Consider the following 26,101-nt stretch of genomic DNA (forward strand, 5'->3'; position numbering starts at 1 on the left):
TTTAACCAGTGAAGCTGTTAAATAGAGGTGCCACTTAATAACATGAATTCCAGCCTACACAAAGGCAGGTCCAGCTACACAATTAGTCTTTAAAAGAGTGTTAGAGATGCTGTACAGAGCAAGTGTCCCGTTTGGAGCGTACCTGGACGGACGCCTGCCCTTCCGCGCGCGAGCTCCGCACCAAGTGGTTGTTCGCAGGCCCGGCGAGGGAATGCTGCTGTCTGCTTTCTGACTTGCTCAGGTTTTGGCTGTTATGGAAACTGCTTACTTCCTGGTAACCACTGTCAGAGTAAGAATTCATTTGTGTTGAACTTCTGGAGTTACCTACAGACCCTGCAGATATGAAGCCAGCGTAAGAAGAAAAAGCATCTAACAACTTCACAAAAACATTGTATAAGTTTGTTATTTGTTGCATTCATAACCGTATTACATTTTTATGCGGTCAATACAGAAATATATTCTAATATTTAAAATGCACACAACAGACCCTCACTTTCATGGAGAGACGTCTGTTCTGGCGAGTAGAGGTTCCCTTGTTCGGGTTCTGTCCTAACGTCATAGGCATTGGTGTGAACACTGTCTGACACTCGGGGCTTGTTTACACTGCTGCTTGGAGGATCTGAAAGAATAAGTTAATGACATAAATCCAACATTTCATATGTACGTTTCTTGCAAATTCAATAATTTTCTCATGCACACTAACGAAGAACGGGCTTCCAACATCGACAGAGTCTCCTGGTAGGCAGGTATCATTTGCCAAACTAACAACGTTCATACAAATGTCTGAGAATGTTGCTTCCTGTCAGTATGATGTATTTCTACAATTCTAATTTTTCAAACGTACATTCCAACCTACTTTAATGAAAAATGTAATTAACCACCTAGTAAGTATGTCTTACGGAGTAAAAAGCTCGTGCAGCCAGGCTGCAGCGCACGGGGGGTCACTAGCGCTCCCCTAGGGTCCCGGTGTCTCAAGAGCTCCACAGGGCAAAGGCTGAGCTGGATTTCATCCCTGTGTGTGCACCATCAGCACAAGTTAGCACACGTTTTATACATCTTTACTTCATATACTGCTATCCAAACGCTTATCCACTCTTTACCCACTCTTGAGGCCAGTGCTCAGAACATCAGCTGAACTCCAGCGGCAGCCAAGGGCAGTGTCAGTGCACACAGGGGAAAGCACAGGAGACATCGCACATGCCTCACTGAAAGGAAAAAGGTAAGGACTGGAAATGAAGGACAAAGATGAGGACACGAACAACAAGAAACTGGAATCGGAATGATTTTTACAGAATTATTAAGCATTCAGTTGCCAACATGTTACACCGATGGATGCAGAACAGGCATCAGAGATGCAGCAGGAAACATGGGTTATGTTTAAAGGGAACACCAGCTACGTACATTTTTGCTGAAGAAACGTATGGATGAGCCTACAATGGAAACCAGAAGAAACATCCTAGGAAGCAACAGGCCAGTCAAAGCTTGAGCCGCGGCTCCACGTCAGGAGCTGCGAGCGGCGGGCAGCGCGGGCGGCAGAGCGCGCTGTGCCTGCGCCCCGGCCGCGCGCTGCAGAGGAAACGCGCCGGGAGGCTGCGCCACGGGCTGCAGCGCCCGGGCAAGACGGAGACATCCCACCAACTGCCAACGAAACTCTCTCCGGCTCACAAGAGACACTCCAACATAAAATCTACTGGCACTCGTGGAAAAAGTCCCCCAGAAAACCAACAGAACACGACAAACCTAACAGATGAGCTAGGGGCAAGTCTTTATAACAGCTGTTATTCCAGTATACTTCAACAGAGACACCAAACCAGAGTGTTGCACCTGCCAAGCTGTAAAGAAATACTCTGTACGCAAAATGCTGGTGTCTCACTATTTGTACAATTAGCCATAATGGAACACTCATACTAGATATGTCACTCATTAATTGCTATTATGATGAAGGTTTGAACACCATTCAAACACTAGATTAAAAAGAAAAAATCAATGGATAACTCTTAGCAATTACAGGCTGTCAGTGCAGTTATTTATTAGTAGCACATCCTTAGGTCAAAAGTATCTAGTAAAATATGATACTAATTAATTTACTATAGTAGGAGTATTATGATCAAATTTGACTTAAGATTTAATAGGAAGTGTTATAACACTTCAACTAATTAAATCATCGGTATCCCTAGAAATTATACGGAAAACAACACTGAAATAAACTAAGTTTTACAGCTGCTGTTACACCAGCTCCACAAGAGACCATAACAGACATCGGCTGGTACCAGATGCTCTTCAGCAGAAAAGGCTTGTGGGGACTGGGACATTTAAATTACTCTAATTATACTCAACGTCAAGATTTTAATCTTCAGCGTCTGTTGTTTTAGTAGTACAAAGCCCTGTTATTTTAGTTACTCGATGTGCCATGCTACTAAAGGGCTATCAAACCGGCACAGCCCCGGCGTGGGGAGCCGCGGGCAGAACAAAGCCGGGCTGTGCGGAGCGTACAGATGTGCCCAGGACAGCCACCGGCGCCACATCTGCCGCCAGCCAGGGCTGTCCCGGGGCTCAAACACCGGCTGCTCGGGCACAATGCTCAATGCCGGCAATTGTCGCCTTTCTAGCTTTTCTGCTGCTAGAAACCATGGGGAGAGTACCCTGAATAAAATAATAGCCTGTTTATGAACGGCTGAGCTAATATTCTATTTATAAGGAACTGCAAAACAACATCATTTTATGTTTCTGTTAAAAATTCTGGATAATTCTACGGACGCATAAAGCAGTTTCAGCCACGGTCACATCCTATCACATCATCTGCTGATGGTTTTTGATATGTACCGTCTGCAATAGGAAAAAGGTGACTTAAGGGAGTGTTTGCATTCATCTTGAACTTCAGGAGTTTTCAGATCGCAGCTGGCAAAGCATCATCTAGTGACACCTCTTTAAAATACAGCTTAGGAGTGAATCTGTAAGGAAAACCCACCACATGCTACAATCACAACAGAAACGTAAATAAGAAATGAAACCATGACAGAAAATTCTAAGCAAAAAATGTTGTTTTTCTCAAACGCGCTCACTTCTGAGCAATTACTCCAGAAAAGCCTTACTTTAGATACACAGAGATGTGGGAAACATACATCTAGATTTATATTAACTCAAGAGCATTTAAGTAGAAATAAGACTTCTTGCCATATGTTAAATGGCTTCTTAGCAGGGATGTGCCCAGGAGATTTCTAAAAGAAAAGAAACACAGGAATGGGAGGAAAGAATTACAGGATAAAATACAAATAGGAGCAGAAAGAAAGAAACTAATAGGCAGCCAAGGAGAAAAGCAGCACCAGTTTCAGGAAAAGCCGAGGAGAAGGGAGGCAATGGGGCGCGGGCGGCTGGGACGCAGCAGCCAGCGAGCACGGTCTGCCGGAGGAGCCGTTCCGGCGGGGAGCGGCCCCGGGAGCACCGCAGAACCGGAGCAAATCACACCACCAAAACCACGATGAGCCCGGACAAATAATTTCCACATTGAAAGAATAAGTAGAGCTAATTTCTCAGTTACTTTAGGAGAACAAATTGGACTCGTTTAAAAACATTGTTGAAGGGATACCTGAAAAACATCACTGTGACCAGCAAAATTTAAATGCCAAGACATGTAAGGCTGCTGAGAACGTGAGATTCAAAAGAAAGGAAAAAGAGCCCATGTGTGTCTCACCTCAGCTGAGGCGATGCCATGGTGGCAACTGAAACCATGTCAATAAAATTATACAGAAGAGCTTAATCCATAAATAAAACAAAAAAAAACAGGAAGGGGAAGAGAAAGCAGAGAGAGACTTATTTGCCTAAAATAGTCACAATTAATCGTAATTATAAATATGCTTGAGTGAACAAGCAAATAACTGACGTGTTATTCTCTATACAGCAGAAACTAGACAGCTCTTTAAAGTGCATGCATCCTGGTACAGATAGGAACTTGGTTAACAAAGCTTTTAACATGCTACCTACAATTCTGATTGGGGTCTGTTTAACCAACGCCGTGCCAGGAGCGCAGGACGGAACCAGCGCCACCCGCGGTCAGGTCCTGCTCCGCACACGGCTCGGACCCACCCGCGGCTCTGCGCAAAGGGACCCCCCCCGCAAAGGGACCCCCCCCGCAAAGGGACCCCCCCCCGCAAAGGGACCCCCCCGCGCAAAGGGACGCCCCGCCCCGCCCCGCCCCCCCCCGCAAAGGGACGCCTCTGTGGTCTGCGCCTCCACCGCAGCTGAACCCAACCAGTTAAATGCTCTGATCCGTGACGGACAGCCCTGATTATTTCAACAGACACTCGAAGTTACTTTTAATATCGAGCCCTACCCACTCCACCTAATCTACTCAAGAGCAGATGCACAAGTACCACAAGACAAACATTACTGGTTTTGGAAAGAAAGTTCAGGCTGAGATACAAAAGTAGAAAAAGCACTCTCAAAAGCCTTCACTCACTGGAGATTTTCTTAACTAAGAATATCTGTAAAATCAGTTTTCAAGCTTAAAATATACAGTATTTTCTCATGCTCCTTACCTGCCAAGCGGAATACTCAAAGGTATTTTTGAATTAATTGCAAAGGACACCAAACACACAAGACTTTGTTATGGCCAATCTCACACAAAAATTCAAAGGCACATAAAGGTGCCAGAAAAATACCTGTGACTACCCCTAAGCCAAAACCACCTTTGATACAACAGAGGAACAAACCAGCCTCTTCATGTGTGGGAAAGGGGATATTAACATTACCCTTTAGAAAGATATGTAGCATTGCTGCTGATGTTCAGCTCACTTCAAAACAAGCCATGAATGCCAACAAAAATAAAGTTTTTTGAGCTTAAAGCAAAATGTACACATAAAAGATAATACCTGATGATCTCCAAGGAAACGACTTCTCAGTAGAGCTGCAGAAAGAAAAAAACATATCACAAAAAGAACCAGGTGGCTAGTTTGGATTTTCTATTTCTTTAACCAAAGCAGACAAAATTGTACACAACACCCAGCAGATAAAGATCAGTAGCCCAGGTAAAGCAACACTCGGCAGCACTTCACACCTGACAACCAAACAAATCCCAGGATGCCAGGGACTGGAAGGGCCCTGGAAAGCTCATCCAGTGCAATCCCCCATGGAGCAGGAACACCCAGATGAGGTTACACAGGAAGGTGTCCAGGCGGGTTGGAATGTCTGCACAGAAGGAGACTCCACAACCCCCTGGGCAGCCTGGGCCAGGCTCTGCCACCCTCACCAGGAAGAAGGTTCTTCTCATATTTAAGTGGAACCTTTTGTGTTCCAGTTTGTACCCATTGCCCCTTGTCCTGTCACTGGCTGTCACCAGAAGAGCCTGGCTCCATCCTCCTGACACTGCCCCTTTCCATATTGATCCCCAGGAATGAGTCCCCCCTCAGTGTCCTCTTGTCCAGCTCCAGAGCCCCAGCTCCCTCAGCCTTTCCTCACACGGGAGATGCTCCACTCCCTTCAGCATCTTGGTGGCTGCGCTGGACTCTCTGCAGCAGTTCCCTGTCCTGCTGGAACTGAGGGGCCACAACTGGACACAATATTCCAGGTGTGGTCTCCCCAGGGCAGAGCAGAGGGGCAGGAGAACCTCTCTGACCTACTGACCACCCCCTTCTAACTCACCCCAGGTACCATTGGCTTCCTGGCCACAAGGGCACAGTGCTGGCTCATGGTCACCCTGCTGTCCCCAGGACCCATTGGGTATTGACTTGAATTTGGTGTTAATCCCTGGGAATTCCCTGTGAGGGTGTCAGTGACACATGAGTGTCCCCAGCCCCGAGTGCCACTGCAGCGGGTTCCCATGGAAGGTGTGAGGGTGTCAGTGACACACGAGTGTCCCCAGCCCCAAGTGCCACTGCAGCGGGTTCCCATGGAAGGTGTGAGGGTGTCAGTGACACACGAGTGTCCCCAGCCCCGAGTGCCACTGCAGCGGGTTCCCATGAAAGCTGTGAGGGTGTCAGTGACACACGAGTGTCCCCAGCCCCAAGTGCCACTGCAGCGGGTTCCCATGGAAGGTGTGAGGGTGTCAGTGACACACGAGTGTCCCCAGCCCCAAGTGCCACTGCAGCGGGTTCCCATGAAAGCTGTGAGGGTGTCAGTGACACAAGAGTGTCCCCAGCCCCGAGTGCCACTGCAGCAGCAAAGCACTTGCTGCTCCCGGGGGCTCTAGCAAAGGGAACGAGGAGTCACAATTCCAGAGCACTTTGCTTCTACATGCAAGGCAGTTCAAAAAAAACTGAACAGAAATAGAACTACAAGTTTTACTGCTCTTTCACTTTCCAGTTTTCCAGAGAGAATCTCGAGCTTCTGCATGTGGTGGAACTGAACTCATCTGACACACTCAAACACATACACTCCAAGTCAGTATTTTCTCACTCTGAATATTCAAAGTTTGATAATTCATATGTAATCATTTTTGCAATGATTATTGTTATTTTTGAAAACAAAACTATTTAGAGTAAAAACAGGCAAATCCATCAGACTTTATGATGTCTAAACATCAGTATGAAACTAATTTTGTGTAGGACATATCTATTTCTAAATTAGCATTGTTTTACTTCTAACATAGCTATCAATTACAAAAAAACCCTTAAGTACAGCAGCAAGAACAGCATTAGATACTTATTTTCCAAAATACAAACAGTCATTTAGGAGCTTTTTTTGGAAACAAAGTGTTTGTGCATAGGAGAGTACTAAACTTGCATGCTAGGACAAACTAAGCTACAGTTACAATGAAATTTAGAGAATAAGGAGAATTCAAATGCCGTTTTCGAGTACCTGAAAGACAGCTTCATATCAAGATAGAGCCAGCATTTTTAGTGCATATTGGCCATTGTTTCCCTCGGCCTCCAGTTCAGAGTCTTTGGGCATGCCCCGCTGCTCCTCCAGCGTGTCCATGAAGGGGCAGCACAGCAGACCAGGCTGGGTGTGCAGAGCTAAGGGGACGAGCTGAACTGCCGCTGACACCGCAGCCCCGACCTGCAGAGTCCTCTGAGTTCTACCATCAAGGTGCTTGTGGAGAGGAGGCTGCTCAACCAGACTCCACCTCGGTCAGATGCACGCCTGAACCTCCACAGAGGGCTTCCCTTTCCTCAAGGACCACCTTGTCCAAGCCCAGCAGCACAGACATCTGAAGTTTAGACTAAGACCAAGTCACTCAGCAGTGCTCGAATGCCAGAAACACTAAACAAGCCCATAAACAAAATCAAGCAACATGCTGACAGAAGGAACGAGCTCAGCTGACTGTCACCTGGGGGTTGCGGAGGACAGCTGAAGAGCCTCCCCCACGGGCACCAGAGCTGCCTTCCCAAACCTGCTGCCGTGGGCTCCGGTCGCTCCATCGCACCCGAACCCTTCTGTGGCACTGTCACTACATGCCACAGTACATCCCATACAACTTCACTGGCTTTTTGCCTGCAAAATGAACCTTGTAACTATTTTGATGTAACCTTTAAAAATATTTCTGTTAAAAATTCATGGGGAAATTTGTACTGAAACTGGTACTGAATTCAAAATAATTTGTGCAAAGCTGAATGATTTTTAATTATGGAAAGCTGAGTTCTGAATGTTAGTTCATCTACGTGAATTCTTTACAGAGTATATTCTTTACTCTTTGCCGAGCAAACTTGGATACAACGGGTTCTCGAATCAGTTCCTGCTAGCGAGTTCATTAATACTTTGCTCCACTGAAATGAAGAAATGTGAAGAGTATTTGATGGATACTGTGACCACTGGCCCCAGAAATCTCGCACTACCTGAACACCAAGTTTCACACTCTTCACCTCCTCCTTCATCCCTCAGAGTTTCGGGAAAGCCAGTTCCAGTGAGATGACATGTTCTGTGGTGCTGGCAAAGGCACGAGTGCTCAGCACACAGAAATACTTCACTCTTCCACACACCAGGTTACAAAACCCCCAAACGTATCTCTGCCCAACACATCTGCCTAACTGGAGCTTCTGTGCAGGCTCAGCACCACAAATGAGAAAGCCTTCTCTGGCTGCGGGTCATATGGAGGAAGCTGCTGCATGAACGCAGAATCATAGAGTCATTTCACTTGGAAGAGATGCTCAGGATCGTGGTCCAACCACAGTCTAACCCAGCTCTAACACTGAGCCATGTCCCTAGGAACCTCGCCTTTTAACACCTCCAGGGGTGCAATTAAACCGGTTAGGAATTTAACTTGATTCTTACTAAATTATTTTTGCTAAAGTCCAGCATCCACCACCTATTGACTTCATCATCTAACTTTGTCACCTTATAGATGAAATGCTTTAAGTGACTAAATCTTCCAGCTTTGATAAGTCTAACGCATTTTAACCCGCTGTTAACACCCAGTGCAGCCAAACACCGCCCAGCAAGGAGAAGCTGTTCCCCAACCAGCCCCCGCGCTGCCTCGTCCTGGCACACGCAGGTGGAAATGCCAGAGCGCCCCTATGCGCCGCGCTCTGAAGATGCTGCATTCCGGCCCACTCTTGTCCTTGAAAATGAGCCAGGTTAGTAGGGCAGGCAAGCAGAAATCAATTTTTTCTTTCAGAACAGCTCGGTACGATGTACAAAGTTTTCAGTAAAGTTAGAGACAAATACCGTTACAGTACAGCAGCCATTTTTAAATGCTATGGAGCATAGATGAAATATCAGACACACAGTCACGGACATGAACAGAAGTCTCTCTTTCCTTCTCAATCTGCTTTGCAAGAGCACAAAGAGTGAGTGAAATAAAACCATAACTCAACGCTAAGTGCATATACAATGCATACATTGAGACACTATGTTTTAGCCAGTAACACGACAGTTGGTAACCGAAGATGGAGCACGCACACAGACTCTGCTGAAGGCAATCTGTTAACTTTGGTTTGATCCTCTACTTTTTTTTCCTCACTTGTATTTTGTAAGTATCTGTTTGCATTTTTTTTCACTTTTATTTCCTAATTATCTTGATTTGTTTGTTTTGCGTTGATTTGGGGTTTGTTTGTTCCTTTCTTAATGTAATTTCACACCTTTTCTTTGCCATCTTACAGCCTCGGTTCAAAGCCGATGTCTTACACACGACATTTCATCAGTTGCCAATCTGGAAGAAACTATCTGATAAATGGCAAATGTTTCCTGTGGCGGCAGCAGCAGCAGCAGCAGCAGCAGCAGCGTTCCACTGGCGGACATGCCGGCCCCCGGCCGGGCCGTGCAACTGAATTCTCGGTGCCGCATACATCTTTTGCGGGTATTAGATGACACGGGGCAGTTTAAGCTTCACGTTTAAGTTTATTATCTTAGCAAGTATTCCATAAGACGAAATGTATTTCTCATTTAGCCAGTACTGCTTGAGAGAAAAGTAGTGATGTCCATTGTCTACCTTAAGTGCTTGAATATACTGGTGCTGTCATCAAAAAGGGCAACAGCAGAAAAAAAATAAGTATTATTTATTAAATATTTCTAAAATTGTGAAAAGCTGTAACTAGCCAAAGATACAGTTCTGTTGAAAAGGCATGTACCTCATGGGTATTTCTTTAGTAGGTTAGTTCACCGCTCGGCCGAGCTTTCCGCTGGAACACATCTGCTCCGCCAGGCACCCGGCGCAGGCGGCTCGTTCCCTCAGGGGATGGCGCCTCTGCCTGCGTGGAGCTGCCAGCCAGGACCTCAGGGCTGGCTGAGACTCAGCATACTGTTCAATTGTCCTTTATCTGCCTGCAACAGCAAGCTTTTTTATTTCTTTCATATATGAGCATCAGCGAATTGCATAAAACCCCAAAGATCCTCAGGTCTACTGGCATTCAGAAGTCTTGATGGAATTTCAGAAAGGCTGACAGTCTGGGTAAACAGGACAAAAATATAAATACTGGAGCCGCAACAAGAAATCTTTGCAAATTTCATTCATTTTTGATGCAGACATGCAAAAAACAAGCACTTCTAAATTTCTGTGGACTCAAGACCAATGGCAGCACACCCTGTAATTGTAAACTCAGCGCCAGACACTTGGACTGTCTCCTGTATCTGCAGATCTGTGCTTTGATCACCCACGCACCAAGTTAAACATCTGCATTAGCCTTATTAACTGATGGAGTGACTGGAAATAGAGTGACTGTTCAGGTCCTCCGAGTCAGAGCAGGGGACTCTGCGATGCTTCCAGAAGCCATCTGACAAACCTACAACGCGTGCACCGCGCGTGACGCGCACACGGCAGGGCTGCGCCACCGCCACCGCGGCTCCGCCGGCGCCGCCGCCCCGGGACCGCCGGCGGCCTCCAGCAAGCCAGCAGGGAACTGTACAAACCGGAGGGAACCCATCCGTGGAAACTTCTGTCTAACAGGTAGTACAGCCAAAAAAACCCAAATCCGAACCAGGCTGTGAAGACAACAGGAAAAAATCCTCAAAATCTGCTGATGTTACATAGACTAATGGTTTTGTTCTTATTTTTCATTCTTTTGACTAGGGAATTAGTAGAAAAGAAAAAATAAGTTAATTTCCTAAGACAATTGTAGAGTAAGGGCATCTCATAGTTAAATCAAGTAGTAAAGATGAAGGAAGAGACATTCCATGAAACTGCTTGAAAATCCAGGAGAACAAACCTAACAGTCCATTCGCAAGCTCTGAAATCAAGGTCACAGGTTAACATTACAGTCTACAGCGCAATAAAATAAAAGTGGAATCTTTGTATGTAATTGTTGTAATAGAGAGAACAGAAGCTCCACAGCCAGACTGCAGAAGATTTATAGCACACTAAGAACCGCAAGGCCTAAACCAGGCACAGCACAGACGGGTTCCGAGCCACAGGAGATCCCTCCGTTCCGCAGCCGAGACGGACGCTCCTCTGGTGCTCAGCGCCGGCAGCTGCCAGCGGACCCGGGGACCACCCGGGGTACTGCACGTGGTAAGGAGTGCCCAGCTAGCGACTGATGACTGAATTCATCATTACTGCTTCTCAATCGTTGAGAGAAACATAATATCAGTGCCAAAAGTACTCTCCCAACAGCTCTACTATGATCAGCTAGGAGATGTCGATTTTAAATTATTCATTACTTAGCTAAATTCTGTCAAATACGTTTCAGTCCTGCTTTTACAGTACACTGAAGCTTTGCAAAGAAAATTAGGCATATCTTTTCTTACTTTTAAATTTAATGTAGCCCTGTAATTGATTTATTTTCAAATTTCAGTAAGTGTGATATTAGTGTAAGTAAATAAATAGTTTAAATTACTGTGATTCCTCTCCTCGTCCTGAAAGGACATACCGATTCTAAAGGTAATATTTACAGAGCTTATAATGCGCCATGGAAGTTTGGTGACATCATATAGTGCAACATACACGGGCAATTTCAAATAAACCTTTTGGAAATGCCAAAGTGCTCGACACACCACAGGAACAAAACGAAACCAGTTTGCGTAGGGCAACGGGAGCCGGAGCAGCGCGGAGCGTGCGGTCTCGTCAGGACAAGCATGCTGAGGCTCACCCGGCGCCGCTCCCCCGGGAACGGGAGCAGAACCACAGGAACGGGAGCAGAACCGCCGCTCCCCTGGGAACTGGAGTAGAACCACAGGAACGGGAGCAGAACCGCCGCTCCCCCGGGAACGGGAGCAGAACCACAGGAACGGGAGCAGAACCACAGGAACGGGAGCAGAACCGCCGCTCCCCCGGGAACGGGAGCAGAACCACAGGAACGGGAGCAGAACCGCCGCTCCCCCGGGAACGGGAGCAGAACCACAGGAACGGGAGCAGAACCACAGGAACGGGAGCAGAACCGCCGCTCCCCCGGGAACGGGAGCAGAACCACAGGAACGGGAGCAGAACCACAGGAACGGGAGCAGAACCGCCGCTCCCCCGGGAACGGGAGCAGAACCACAGGAACGGGAGCAGAACCACAGGAACGGGAGCAGAACCACAGGAACGGGAGCAGAACCGCCGCTCCCCCAGGAACGGGAGCAGAACCACAGGAACGGGAGCAGAACCGCCGCTCCCCCGGGAATGGGAACAGAACCACAGAACGGGAGCAGAACCACAGAACGGGAGCAGAACCGCCGCTCCCCCGGGAATGGGAACAGAACCACAGAACGGGAGCAGAACCGCTGCTCCCGCGGGAACGGGAGCAGAACCACAGGAACGGGAGCAGAACCACAGGAATGGGAGCAGAACCGCCGCTCCCCCAGGAACGGGAGCAGAACCACAGGAACGGGAGCAGAACCGCCGCTCCCCGGGAACACGAGCAGAACCGCCACCCCTCTCACGCTCCTTATTGGCCTCTCCCACTTCACAGGAAAAACCGTGACCATGAAATGCAACACACATTGATCTCACAGCAAGTTCACAGCACACAATACTGAAGCCCTTTGGAATATTTTCTGCTGCTGCAGAGAGTGCACGTTGTATGTCAGCTGGCATTGGGAAAAAAAGATTATCTGCAACTTAAAGCAGAGAAAGTAAACCATCCTAGTAACTATGAAACACATTTAACTTTACAAAACCCAGCTGGCTTCAGGTAGGCACATTATTACTCAAACTGACTGTTCAGTACTCAAAAAGTTGAATTTTCAAACATTCTTTACTGTACTGCCGAAAGGGCAGTGTGCCATGTACATGCTTTTGTTAAAGCGCTTGTGACAAGCTGCTGTTACGAGTGCAGTATTTTACAATTAAGTAAGCATGAGTCTTTTGGTTGCCAACACCGCTGGGTTTTCAGGAGCCAGTTCCCGATGCGAAGCAGCCACAGGGCAGCTCCAGCGCAGAGCTGTTTGCCGAGGCCGGTGCTGCCCTCGCCAGACACCGACACCAACACAGCCCGGCCGGACGGGCAGGGTGCTGGACAGGGTGAGTGTGTGCGAGTGCGCGAGTGAGCGTGTGTGAGTGCAGGAGCCTGAGCAGCCCGCGGCTGCTTCACAGAAACCTGCGCATGTTACCGCATGAAACGGACCTGAAAACATACAACTGAAAGCACACGTTGTTTGCCCCAGCCTATCATCTCAGATCTTGCAGTGTACAGCATGGATGAAAATATTTAATGCTTACATGTAACACTAAGCAGGTATCATTTCAGACTCTTTAGAGGTCTGAAAGCGTATGAGATGCCATGAAAGATCTTAAAAGTGCTGAGCGCAACACTCATTTATAAAAATAATTATGAGAAGAAATAGTTTTAACAGGCAAGTAACCTACAGATACACAAAAATAAAGCTGTATTGGAATCCAGGGCTGCAGCTGATAAGGTTCTTCCTTCTCCACCCATGACACTACAATTGCTTAGGATCTGCAGATCTGCTCATGTTCTCATCTTTCACACTCTTAAGAGAGTAAAACACACAACTACTCCTGTGTGCTACTTGTACTCAAAATATGGTTGTAATACAGGTGGGTGACAGACTAACAAGCCTGAACTGCAAGTACCTTCTGTTCGTGTGTACAGCTGGTGAGGACTAGCAGCCACAGAGCCGCCACGCTTCTGCAATGAGCGTCCTGCTCAGGCACACGCCAGGCGCTGACGCCCGGTCACCAGTGCCGCCTGCAGACGGGTGTATCCAGGTGTGCTCTGCACAGCTGTATTCCATACGGTGACAGCCCGGTCACCAGTGCCGCCTGCAGACGGGTGTACCCAGGTGTGCTCTGCACAGCTGTATTCCATACGGTGACAGCCCGGTCACCAGTGCCGCCTGCAGACGGGTGTATCCAGGTGTGCTCTGCACAGCTGTATTCCATACGGTGACAGCCCGGTCACCAGTGCCGCCTGCAGACGGGTGTATCCAGGTGTGCTCTGCACAGCTGTATTCCATATGGTGCCAGCCCGGTCACTGGTGCCTCCTGCAGATGGGTGTATCCAGGTGTGCTCTGCACAGCTGTATTCCATATGGTGCCAGCCCGGTCACCAGTGCCTCCTGCAGACGGGTGTATCCAGGTGTGCTCTGCACAGCTGTATTCCATATGGTGCCAGCCCGGCCACTGGTGCCTCCTGCAGATGGGTGTATCCAGGTGTGCTCTGCACAACTGTATTCCATATGGTAACAGCCCGGTCACCGGTGCCTCCTGCAGATGGGTGTATCCAGGTGTGCTCTGCACAGCTGTATTCCATATGGTGACAGCCTGGTCACTGGTGCCTCCTGCAGATGGGTGTATCCAGGTGTGCTCTGCACAGCTGTATTCCATATGGTGACAGCCCGGTCACCGGTGCCTCCTGCAGATGGGTGTATCCAGGTGTGTTCTGCACGCCTACACTAGCATTGGGCTCCCAGCCACACAGCCCAGCGGAGGAGCTGCCCGTACCAGCTGCAAAGAAGTTTAGGCTGGTTTAGGGCACTGATGTATCTCCCCCTTCCCTCGGCAGCTGTCGCCACGACTTCCCGTGGGTGGAACGCGTCCTGCTGGTGGCGGGTGGCTCAGAGGGTGGCCTGACTGCCACAGGACAGCGGGAGGCCCGAGCTGCGGCCACCGCCACAGGTGACAGGCGAGTGTTGGCACAGCAGCACCCGGGACTTCCCCCAGACCTCCCGCCAGCGCTGCTGCAGGAACCCGGTTCAGAGCGGGGAAATCGGGGCATTGCTGCCAAACTCAACAAAACCTTCACCTGCACCTCTGAAATGAAACGCTCCCAGTGTTTCAACCTCACTAAAGCAGCTTAAAGAGCTCTCTTTGAAATAAAGCATTGCCGATTCCTCAGGGGCACAAGCCTCGAACAACGGATAAAAAGGCAAATGCAGCTCATGTTTAGTTTCGCTTCCCGAAATTGAATTCTTAAATTCTTCCATAGGAATTTAACTTGTTTAGCTTTCAAAACAAAATCTGAGCAAGACCTGGAGAACTCTGTGGATCCAGAGAGAAGACAGGCAAGCAGGAAGGGTATAAATCAGTTCTCTTGTCCAAGGAACGTTTTGGAATGTTTCATGGTTTCCCAAACAAAAGCTCTCATGCCAGTAACCACACTGTCAAACGACAACCCCGGTCAAGCAGCTGGATGTGTAAAACCAGCTGTGGTAGCCGGTACACTGGACTTTCAAAACCTATTTCTAAATAATCACCTCCTGTTTCTCAAGTTTTTGCAGGAAAAACTTCCCATTTAACTGGCAGAAATATTTATTATGGTCACGGGAGGAACCATGTCAGAGTGATGCCCAACTTTATTGCTGACAGAATATAGAAACAAACAGTACTGAAGGCAAAAAGTTATGCTGTAACCCGAACTGCAGGTATAAATGTTTCATAAGAGAAGACATTTTTATCAAGGCTTTCAGAATCAAGAGCTACCAATCATTAATATGCTTGAGGTGAATGATCGCTCAAATACATTTCGAGTTTAAAAGTTTGCTAAGGAATTAAACAAAATCAGAATACTAGCTAAAGCTGAAATAGTAACAAAATGCTTTGCTACATGTCACTGTATGTGAAATATATTGGGTACGTGTCACACTATTTAAACATGCTAACAATACACTTATAGCAATGTGTTGCCTGGAAACAAATGTAACCACAAAGTATTTCAGAAAAGCTGAAGTTAATTCAGGGAAAAATCAATTGGATTACTACATTTAACTAGTACTGTTTCCTTGATACAAATAGGTATAAGTCTAATGCATTTCTCTTGGGCTGAATCTTAGAAACAAACTTATTTAAAGAGAAATTAAAGCTTTACATACCATCTATAGACTATGTAACCAACTATTAGAGAGGCCTCTGGAAACTGTCCCATAACTCTTTACAGCAATTTTTTAATACTTCAGATATTAATGGAAGGTGAATAGATAGCAGTGAAAATAGATGTATGTAGGACATAAGCACCACTAGAAAGCCCTTTGATTTATGGGACATATGAAATAAAGTCATGAGGACCTGTACCTTGTGCTGGCGACACTTGGTGACTCTGCTCCCAGCCTACATCTCTCTAGCTGATTAGCCACAATTTGCCTTTCCACCTCCAGTTCTCTGGTAAGCCTTTGAAATTGGAGCTCCTGAAAGTTCAAAATAAAAAGAAAAGCATTCTTGATGTTAAAAATTGGGTGTGGATTAATTCTGAAACAATCACTGTTTCATCACAATCATGTTTGCTTTGACTCTTCCTTAGTGGAATAACCTATTAGAAGATTAAAGTGGGAATTTAATGGTTCTTTAAATAAGTGATTTACGCAAATATTGATTTATCACCTGTTACAAAAGGAAAAACACATTGAAGCATTTGTGGATTTTATTCCTCCTGCAATTGAAATGTTTGTATCTCCGTATGTTGCTACAATCTAAGCAAACCAATGCCTATAGGGTCGCTCTTCAGTTTCACCTGTAGCAGAGGTACACTGGAAAAGATTGTATCCTAACCCGGCCAATTGCAAAACTCCAGATGCCACCCCAGGTTTTGTCCTGCCCTGGTATTCCAACGCCCCCGCGCCTTCCCTTGCAGGCGGGCGCAGGGACGGGCTCGGGCTCCGGCACCGCGCTGGCGCAGCTGTCTCCGCGCCCCGGGCGGAGGTGCCGACCCTCCGCAGCAGGCTCTGGGAACACAGAGCTCGAGGAAGACACGGCCGATGCTCACACTGCACAGAACATGTGTGTTATTAACCTCTGCGAACACGGTGCTCCGCAAGCCGTACTGTGTCATCAGGGAACGCGGTGACGCTCTCACCCACAGCTAGCTTTTGTTAACCGGGTAAAAGGATGCGGTCAGCACAACTGTATCGTTTTACAAACTGATATTCTGCATCTCCTGAAGTTAAGTAAACTGTTTAACACTATTTAAAATAGATGAAGACCAATATTGAATAATCTGATGATGCAGGTGTCACACACAAGTCAAATACAGCGAAGAGCATTCCTTCAAAGTGCAAATTACTAATAAGGGTTTTTTTCTGAACGTCAATGGTTACATTGTATTAGACAGTAGTTGTGCGCCCTGCCACGCTGCACGAACCACCCTCACCCATAGATCATGGTGAAGGCAAACTGTTCTTCCACACCCGACATCCCACAGAACGAGGCTTAAACACTTCACTTGGTGCCTGTGAGAGGGCTCTTTCTTGCAGCCTGCACGCCTTTCCAGCAGGTAAAGCGGGGGGCAGCGGAGGGGGCGCAGCAGAGGGGGCGCAGCAGAGGGGGCGCAGCAGGAGGGGGCGCAGCGGAGGGGGCGCAGCAGAGGACCCCAGGGCGCAGCAGAGGGGGCGCAGCAGAGGACCCCAGGGCGCAGCAGAGGGGGCGCAGCAGAGGACCCCAGGGCGCAGCAGGAGGGGGTGCGGCGGAGGGGGCGCAGCGGGGGGGGTGCAGCGGAGGACCCCAGGGCGCAGAAGGAGGGGGCGCAGCAGAGGACCCCAGGGTGCAGCAGGAGGGGGCGCAGCGGAGGGGGCGCAGCAGGAGAGGGCGCAGCAGTGGGGGCACAGAAGAGCACCCCAGGGCACAGCAGCCTGCAGGTTCCTCATCTCTGCTCCCAGGGGCAGAGGAACACTGTGCTACAGAGCTGCTCTGCAGCCAGGATGTGCCCTGCAGGAGCAGGGCTGAAGTTGTCCCTCTGACAAGACACTGAGGTCTCCTCCAAGAACCTCGGAACAGAGGCTGATTAGCACTGATTTCCTCAGGAAGCCAGCTGAGGGCTGAGCCAAACAGCAGCTGCCATGCCGATAAAACTACTCTCCACGTTATATGACCAAAAAAACACCAACCAAACCTACTTCTGAAAGTCTGACTGGAGCTCCACACAACACAGAGCTCATCACCGAGCTGAATAAACAGCTCTGCTGTTCCTGGCACTGGCCAGCAAACCCACTTGCCTCTGGGCTGTGGAACTTGCCCATTGCTGCCACAGGGCACAGGCACCCACAGAACAGACGGCATTTCTGTACCATTGCTCTCCTACAAACAGTTCAACAGAACAGAGTTCTCTGCAGCGCTGTTAAAAATCAGTACACAAGCCACGGGAGCAGCACTGGCTTGGCACTTGCTGTCAAGCTCCAGCATTAGCAAAGCTTAGTGCAGTCAGTGCTCAGGCATGAAAGGGCATATGTCCCAAACTTGGATTTTATTAAAACCTGCTTCTCAACAGAATTCTGAAGCTTAACCCTTTTAATCCTGAGACTCGATATGAAAAGTCTCATGAACATGACAACTGCAGACCACGGCGGATCTCTCGGGCCTGTATGTGCAGGAGAAAGCGCAGGTAATATCAGAAGGCGTGTAGCAGATGGAGCCGCACCCAGCAGCGCAGAGCCAGGGCTCGCAGGCCGGTGCCGGCTCCCGGCAGGCTCACGCGCCCAGGCACTGCACCTGGACACGCTGTCTTGCAGACAGAAAACACTAACAAGTGTATTAAGGAAAAAAATCCAAGAAAATTATAAATGAGAATTTATTTTCCAGTTCCAAGTGTGACAATAGATAACACATCCATCTAAACGCTGGTTCACCAGCCGGCTATTAACATGCTGGTGGAAAATGCTGTGATTTAGGAAAACAAATAAATCAGATGCTGAAGCTCTGTACGTCTTGAAGCAAAAGCAGCAAGACGAGCTTTTTCCCAAGTAAACCATGAGGTATTATGTAGTATGTAACAAACACAAATCTTTAAAATACACAGTGCTGCACTGCTTGCTTGCAGAAATCACATAAAACATTTACCTTACGTTTAAAGCTGTTTCCTGTTCCTTACTTTTAAATCAATTTTTAAACAGCAATGTCATTGATATAAACTATGAACTTGAACACAAGACTCAAGTTGCCTATTGTTATTTGCCGATCTTTTAATTAGTGAACAACTCCGCCAGTTGTCTATCTACAATATTCTTCATAACTTTGTATTTTGGTGCAACTGAACTGCAAAGGTGTAAAAGGCACGAAACCAACTTGCCATTTGTAAATCAAGCTGATGCTTAGGAAGACCTAATGTATTTTTGCAAGTATGAGTAACACAGTAACCCGCCCCCACTCTATTTTGTAGCCTGGACGATGCTTCTGTGCCTGCAGCCGGCCGTCCCAACGCAGCAGCGAAGTTTACATACTGTTTGAAACAATGAGTGCTGACTTTTGTGTGTGTCTCCTTAAACTGGGTATCTGCAGCTGTAGCTGATACGTCTTAAATACCTGTATAAATACATAAGAGGGTAATTTTAGAGGTACCATCTTCTTTACAGCTGGGATACCTCATGTTTTAAACCTATTTTCTTTTAGCTTAAATCACCACATTATTACAGAAAACTAAGTCCTAATCAATTCTAAATAAGTGCATTGATCACTTGCATAGTTTCTGCTTCCCTATAATGACATTTTCTCCCACTCTAGCCAGATTCCTACCACCCCCAGCTCATCCAGCAGCCGGTGTGCTGTCGTGAAGGATCCGTGAACGTGCTCCTGCGCGAGCAGGGACAGAACACCGGGACACAGAGCCTGCTGGCCCAGCCACAGGTCACCACCTCCTCATGTAGATCACTGGCTTGTGACAAACAGACATGACAGGAGTCAAATCAAACAATTAATAAGCTTCTTTGCATTTGCGGGACAGCATCTATGTGGCAAGAACATACTAAAATTACAGATGTCGGTTACAGAATACACTGCCATACTGCATCAGAAGGATGAACCAGACCTTCTGAAACATACCACTACAGTGCCTCGGCCAGAGCTACATCGTCAAAATTGTTCAATGTACATCTGGGAGCGGGGAAAAAGGGGGAAAAACCCACCACCACCACTACAATTCTATTCATCTGTTCAGCAGTAACTACTTAATGACCTTATAAAACTACAGTTTTTGTACATAACCTAAATTCCACTGCAAAACCACGGACCACATTTCTTAACGCGAAGCTACAAAAAGCGCTGGCTTTAAAAACAATGACATTGAAGGAACAGGAATGCCATAGATGGTTCAAGAAAGAGAAGCAAGCAGCTTGCCTCGCAGGGCAGTTGGACAGCGCGCAGGCAGCGCCGCTTCCACGCGGGAACCACGGCCCGCGGCACCGGGAGCTCGGGGCCCGCAGAGCAGCCAACGCGCCCCGCAGCTCCTGCTCCACACGGCGCGCCCAGCAGCCGCTCCTTGCGGCCACCAGAGATCTCACCCCAGAACACACCTGCAGGTCCTCGCTGCCGCGAGACGCGGGCGAGACACGTTACGCAGTCCTGCAAACAACAGACTTGTGGCTGGAAAGCCGTGTGCCCCTGACAGGGAGGACAATCGCCAACACACCACGCTGGGCTCCTAACAGTCAACGGTTGAAAACAGGCAAGTGATGGGGATGTAATTTGTATGACGGGCCATGAAGACTCATTCTCCTGTTGCAGACTGCGGATAATAAAAGGCTTAGAGGCAATTCTGTGTTTTCTATCTGCATCCCATTATGACACCATTTTGCAGAGATTCAACAGTTTCATTTTTGTTAATGAGGAATTTTCATTCCTCAGTAAAACAGATGAGAATGAGGAGTCCGCATTCACTATGACAAAAAGTAAAAGTTACTTTCCTTCCTGCTCTGTTGCAATCTGAAAACCTCTGGCAAAACAGATAACTTCAAACTTTGCACAACCAGTGGTCCGCTTGGCTGGCCGAAGGTTCTCCAGGGACGGCTGTGCGAGAACCAGTGGCAACGGCACCAGCAGGGAGACGAGCCCCGGCTCTGCGGAACGGTCAGCAGGGGGGACGCCCCAGGGGATGCACTGACCGACAGGCCTCTGCCGCTCCCGCATCCCCGCGGCTCCTGCGCAGAAGCAGCGCTGGAGCGCATTTTGAGGCGCACTAACACAGGGTGTGCCAAGGTGCTACAGGTGCCCAGTGTCACTGTGAAACACTCAGAAGGTGACTGTAAGCTGAACTATGAAATGTTTTTCTCATCATAAAAACGTTGCCTGTTGAACAATTCAGTTGAGCCTCTTCCAGTAGTTTGAGCTGATCTATGGCAGCCAGCATGTGAGAGGATGCTTTACCTGGCATGTCCCATTTCTGAAGCAACTGCACACACCGAGCAGAGCCACACGGCTGCCATCGTCTACGGAAACTGAAACGGTGCTGAGGAAAGGGTAAGTTCATTTAGGACATTTCTATGATACAAATGCACAACAAAGAGGAGGACAAACAGCATTACGGTCATGCATACCTTCTTCTCACTAACCTGCACCGATCTACACAGAGCTCTATAGATCTCCACTCACTGCAGTTCTGAGCCAGACCAAGCAACTGACTCCCTAAAGGCACACCGAATACTGTATTTTTCCCAATATGACTATCACACTGCAGTGATATAATAAATTCTGTACCAGAATCTACTGAGGAAAAAACCTGTACTTTTAAATAACCATACCAGATAAAACTTAACACCTTTTGTAAAAATAAAGTTTACTCATGCACACAAGTGCATTTGCATGCTTTCAGTATCTCAGCATCTTCCAAAACAGAAGACAAAAGATAAAAAACTGGCGAGGGTAAAGAGAACTACAGATTCCAGGATGTGAAATGACACAGCTACAATCACCGGCTGATCACACTTATTCTGTATTCAGCGGCAGCAGACCATTAAAGCCCTTAATACTTCTACACCTACATTGTTCACTAGTCTGGTAAAACAGTTTAGTGCTGCTCTGGCTGATGAGGGATCAAAATGTAAGCAATTAATAGAAAGCTTACTCTTAGTCGGTGGCAGAAAGAGGAATGCTGCTTGGGGTATCCGCTGGCTGTGTGGAAACCGGGGTTTTTAAAGCCAAGAACACTGTCCTGTCAGCGGGCAATTGGAGTTCAGTCACCTCCGAGCAGATGAACATCAAAGTGTTGCAAAAGGTCTAAACACCGCTGTGTATTTCAGGGTGCCCACAGCTCCAGGCAGGCTCTTTGTCAAGGGCTGTTTCTCCCCAGAACCCTAACAGGGCATCCTAGAAAGAAAAAAGCCTTCTAGACCTTCAGATGAATGAAGGAGCACACACGACTTTGACTAAGGAAATGAGTTAGTCACTTCATCTAAGAAGCAGCGGCACGCGTTGGTCCTTCCCGGGGAAGTGGACTTCTCAGACCCGACTCACCAGAACTGGAAGCGTGTGTAAACAGCAGAAACAGCAAAGTTCAGGGTTCTGGGATCTAACAGGGAAGAATGACCTATTCAACTGAACACAGTATTAAGAGAGTTGGAAAAAACCAACCCAAAACCACAACAGCCCTTCCAGTCATTCGGAAAACGTTGACAAAGTTGTTGTTCCATTCATGCAAAGCTCAGAAGTCCAGTTAATAAAAAGAATGGCCTTCATTTCAGAACTGATACACATTTATCCACCCAACGGATCACTAGATGCAAGCAAATCGGAATTTCAAAGTGAGGCTCTTTAATGTTTGTGCCCAATTACTGAAAGTGCATTCACTGAGTCTTTTTTTGCGGGATCTTGTTGGAGCGACATGACAACACGGTTGGATTGCAAACTATCAGAACTGCTAAAGACATCTCCCAAACTTAACATTAAAATACTGTCATTCTAGGAAATATGTTTTAAACCATGCAATAATAAATGCTTTGCTGTATGGAGAATGCATTCTTTCCTCCATTTCCATCTGAAACACTTCGGGGTTTGCCTTCCTGCCCCCCGCAAACCCTATTAAAAAAATATCTCAAGAACTACGTGAAGAATTTTGTACTTAAACACTAAAGAAGGGAAAAAAGCAAAGTGCACACTTTCTAAGAACTTGATATGGTTTGACACAGTTGTATGAAAAGGTTTTGCTCAAGTGTTGAACTGAAGTGAACACTTACAGAAAACACTTAGGGAAACTCAAGAGATTTACGATTACTCATCCAAAAGCATATTCGACCATTCTTGCTCTATTGCCGCCTGTTTCCAAAAGAAAAGGTGAAAAGCTGTCCATCAACAAACAACTAGACCAAAGTAATGAAAAAGCCTGTCACTGCTGCGAGTGCTTCCCTCTCAGCAAAGAACTCCAACCAGCACGTCCACGTGGCTTCTGAAAACCGGACCCATGGGCAGTTTCCCCGTGAGGCCTTTCCTCCCGGAACGGAAAAACTACCGTGCTAAGCGGGAAATTCACGGTTCCGAGCGACCCCATGTAATCGCGCCTGTTCAGCAGCCGCTCGCCCCAAGCTCCGCGGCGCGCGGCGGCCGTGATTCCTGCACCGCCTCCGCCCAAACGGGCTGCTGCTGTCGTGTCGCCCTGCAGTTTGGAACAACTTTAACTTTAGCATTAAAATACTCCATTTACTTTCAACACGGATAAGAGACTCCCGACAGAACTCAGCTAAACTTTTACCCAAACACTCCGCGGGATTCAGAAATATAGACGTGTACATTTCAAGGCTTTAGTTTTACTTAGAACTTGTTTCAGCGTTTCCTAAGATACTTCTGTCCATTACAGCTGGGAACTTTGTCACATTTTAGAAGTGAAATACGTTTTGGAAAACAAAACAAACAAAAAGCAAACAAACAAAACCCAAACCAAACGCACAGAAAACAGCCCCCTCCCCAAACCAAACCAACACGAGCCATCATCAAATTCACTACGAGAAATCAAAAGGCCAAAACGTGTTTCAGCTTCATTACAGCTGGCCTTAGGATTTCCCTGCATCCAAAAGGAATTCCCCTCGTGGAGACAGAGCTCACCCCAGGCAGCCAGTCCGGCCTGGATGTTCAGCCAGAAATACCTGCGCTGGTCTAAATGCAAACAGGACAACCTAACTGGGTACCAGAACCACCCCAGCGCAGCCAAGGCCGGGGCTGTGCTGGTAGGGACGTGTGTGCACATTTAAACAGAACTCATAGTACTACAAAGCTGAAAGTAAATTGAAATGTTTCTTTCCTAAAATATAACCAAGGGAGATGTACGCAGCCATCTGACAATTTTGTCTCCATCAGACACGGTTCAGAGTCCAGGGGACATGCTCTAGTTTTAAAAAGTTGCTTTAAACTCATAGGAAAAATAATCCTAGAATGACAGAATTCCCCCGAGTTGGAAGGACCCACAGGATCACGGGTCCAGCTCCTGTCCCTGCACAGACAACCTCCCGTTCACACCAGGAGTCCTGGCTCCTCTTGAACAGACCAATGGGGAGCTTATCTGAAGTGGCTTGTAGGGTACGTAGACTAACTACTGCAAATTTTATACAAACGTATCTATGCGACTACGGTAGAAGGCTTAACAAAGTCATTTGATAAACGTATCTACCTATTTCAGAACCACTGTAGTGATTTTTAAGCTTTTATTAAGCTAAATCTTGCACAATTTGACGAGTATAATAAAGGCTTTTCTGAGTTGTGTCTCCACCGTAGTGCTGCAGAAGTGATGAAGTTAAGGTGTGGCCACTATTTCACAAGTGCAGAGCCACTGCAAGCAGATTCCTGTGGAAAAGGAAGTTAGGCCATGGCGAACAGCACAGTGGTTTCTGTTCAAGCTTAATAAAGTAAATAACTGCACTGGAAAATATTCTGTTCTGGGCTTTCTGCCATACAGGAAGGGTGGCGAATATGTCAGTGTCCATAATTATTATCAACAGAAAAATAATACCAGAAAGCAACAGTTCAGCTCTTAATTCTTTCTCATTATCATTTCCAAGAGTAGGTACAATTTCCTTCTCCCTCCTCTGGTATCCGTTCTAATGTGCCTATACATTTTAAACTTCGGCTACAGTTCTGAAGTTTGTGTTTCACTAACTATTAAATACAATTTTAGTTTTGCTTTTTCCTTTCATCAGAATTGAGTTACGTAACAGTCCACATATTTAATAGTCTTTTTATGAATGGAAAGGGGAAGAGGTTTTAACCTCTTTTCTAAAATGAAGAAAGATTCCATTAACATTTTTTCTCTAAGAGCAAGATAAAAACATTTCTTGGGTAGGAAAGGAGATGTTAGCAAATGGATTTTTACCCTATACTCATCATGTATTAACTCAATATCCAGTGCTGTCAGAACCGCACGCTCAGCCTTCGCAACCGCGACGGCGCCGGAGAGCCCGCAGCAGCCCGGACGGCGACTGCAGCGCTGGGATCGGCGGGGCTGCGGCACCCCGGGGGCTCCGGCACCGCTGCAGCCGCCGTCTGAGCTGCACAACACAGCGGCCCAGCTCAAACCCGGCACAGCGGCCCAGCTCAAACCCGGCCCAGCGGCCCAGCTCAAACCCGGCGCAACGGCCCAGCTCAAAGGCCCAGGTCAAACCTGGCGCAACGGCCCAGCTCAAACCCGGCGCAACGGCCCAGCTCAAAGGCCCAGCTCAAACCCGGCGCAACGGCCCAGCTCAAACCCAGCGTAACGGCCCAGCTCAAAGGCCCAGCTCAAACCCAGCGCAATGGCCCTGCTCAAACCCAGTACAGCCGCCCAGCTCAAACCCAGTGCAACGGCCCAGCTCAAACCCAGCACAGCGGCCCAGCTCAAACCCAGCACAGCGGCCCAGCTCAAACCCAGCACAGCGGCCCAGCTCAAACCCAGCACAGCGGCCCAGCTCAAACCCAGCGCAACGGCCCAGCTCAAAGGCCCAGCTCAAACCCAGCGCAACGGCCCAGCTCAAACCCAGCACAGCTGCCCAGCTCAAACCCAGCACAACGGCCCAGCTCAAACCCAGCGCAACGGCCCAGCTCAAACCCAGCACATCCGCCCTGCAAGCAAACGAGTTATAGCTGATGTTTGTGCCAAGCTAAGGCAGCACAAGGCAAACTGCTGTCCCAGGCGATGGGAGCTGGCTCAGGATCACTTGCATCACTCGCATCTCCACAGCCTCCACCATTAATATCCTCCACACCGGAGGATTTAATATTAGTTTTAATATCATTAACAAAGTATTAGGTTGCTATTATAATCTTAAAATAATTTTGAAACTATTAATTTCAGCATGGAAATAAAGATCCAAATTTCATCATCATGTAGAAGATTTTCATTCAAGACTGAAGGTTCTATGGGTATGAATCTTTTTATATCAAGACCATATAATCTAATTCTCACTTTTTTTAATATTAATATGGGACAACACATGAGAACCAATACATCAAGTGTTTGCATTAAGAGTTAATATCTTGAATTGAGTATCGCTTTATCTTCAAAGAAGTTCTGAAACAGAGACAGCAAAGCAGATTCATTCTGAAATTCAAATGTTGCAATTTACATATTAAGCAAAGAAAGATGATCATTATTTCTAGTTCTGGCAGTGAAAACCAATCTAGTACTTCTCTCTTTAGGGTGTG

General features: G+C 47.4%; 1 protein-coding gene across 12 annotated transcripts in view; it reads right to left on the reverse strand.

Annotated features, from left to right (window-relative positions):
- PKP4 (plakophilin 4) overlaps nt 1–26,101 on the reverse strand; it is a 70,754-nt gene that overhangs the window by 17,738 nt on the left and 26,915 nt on the right. For 4 of the 12 annotated variants that reach the window (XM_065070104.1, XM_065070100.1, XM_065070101.1 and 1 more), the window contains exons 3-6: nt 15,815–15,927; nt 4,869–4,903; nt 488–619; nt 143–333 (exon numbers count right to left, since the gene is read on the reverse strand). In XM_065070104.1, coding sequence (XP_064926176.1) covers nt 143–333; nt 488–619; nt 4,869–4,903; nt 15,815–15,927 — 471 coding nt within the window. Of the gene's footprint in view, nt 1–142; nt 334–487; nt 620–4,868; nt 4,904–15,814; nt 15,928–26,101 lie in introns of those variants that run through there. The other 8 variants (XM_065070106.1, XM_065070102.1, XM_065070103.1 and 5 more) reach the window with 6 other exon arrangements.

Source organism: Columba livia, chromosome 7, assembly GCF_036013475.1.
Source record: "Columba livia isolate bColLiv1 breed racing homer chromosome 7, bColLiv1.pat.W.v2, whole genome shotgun sequence".
Classification (NCBI taxonomy): Eukaryota; Metazoa; Chordata; class Aves; order Columbiformes; family Columbidae; genus Columba; species Columba livia.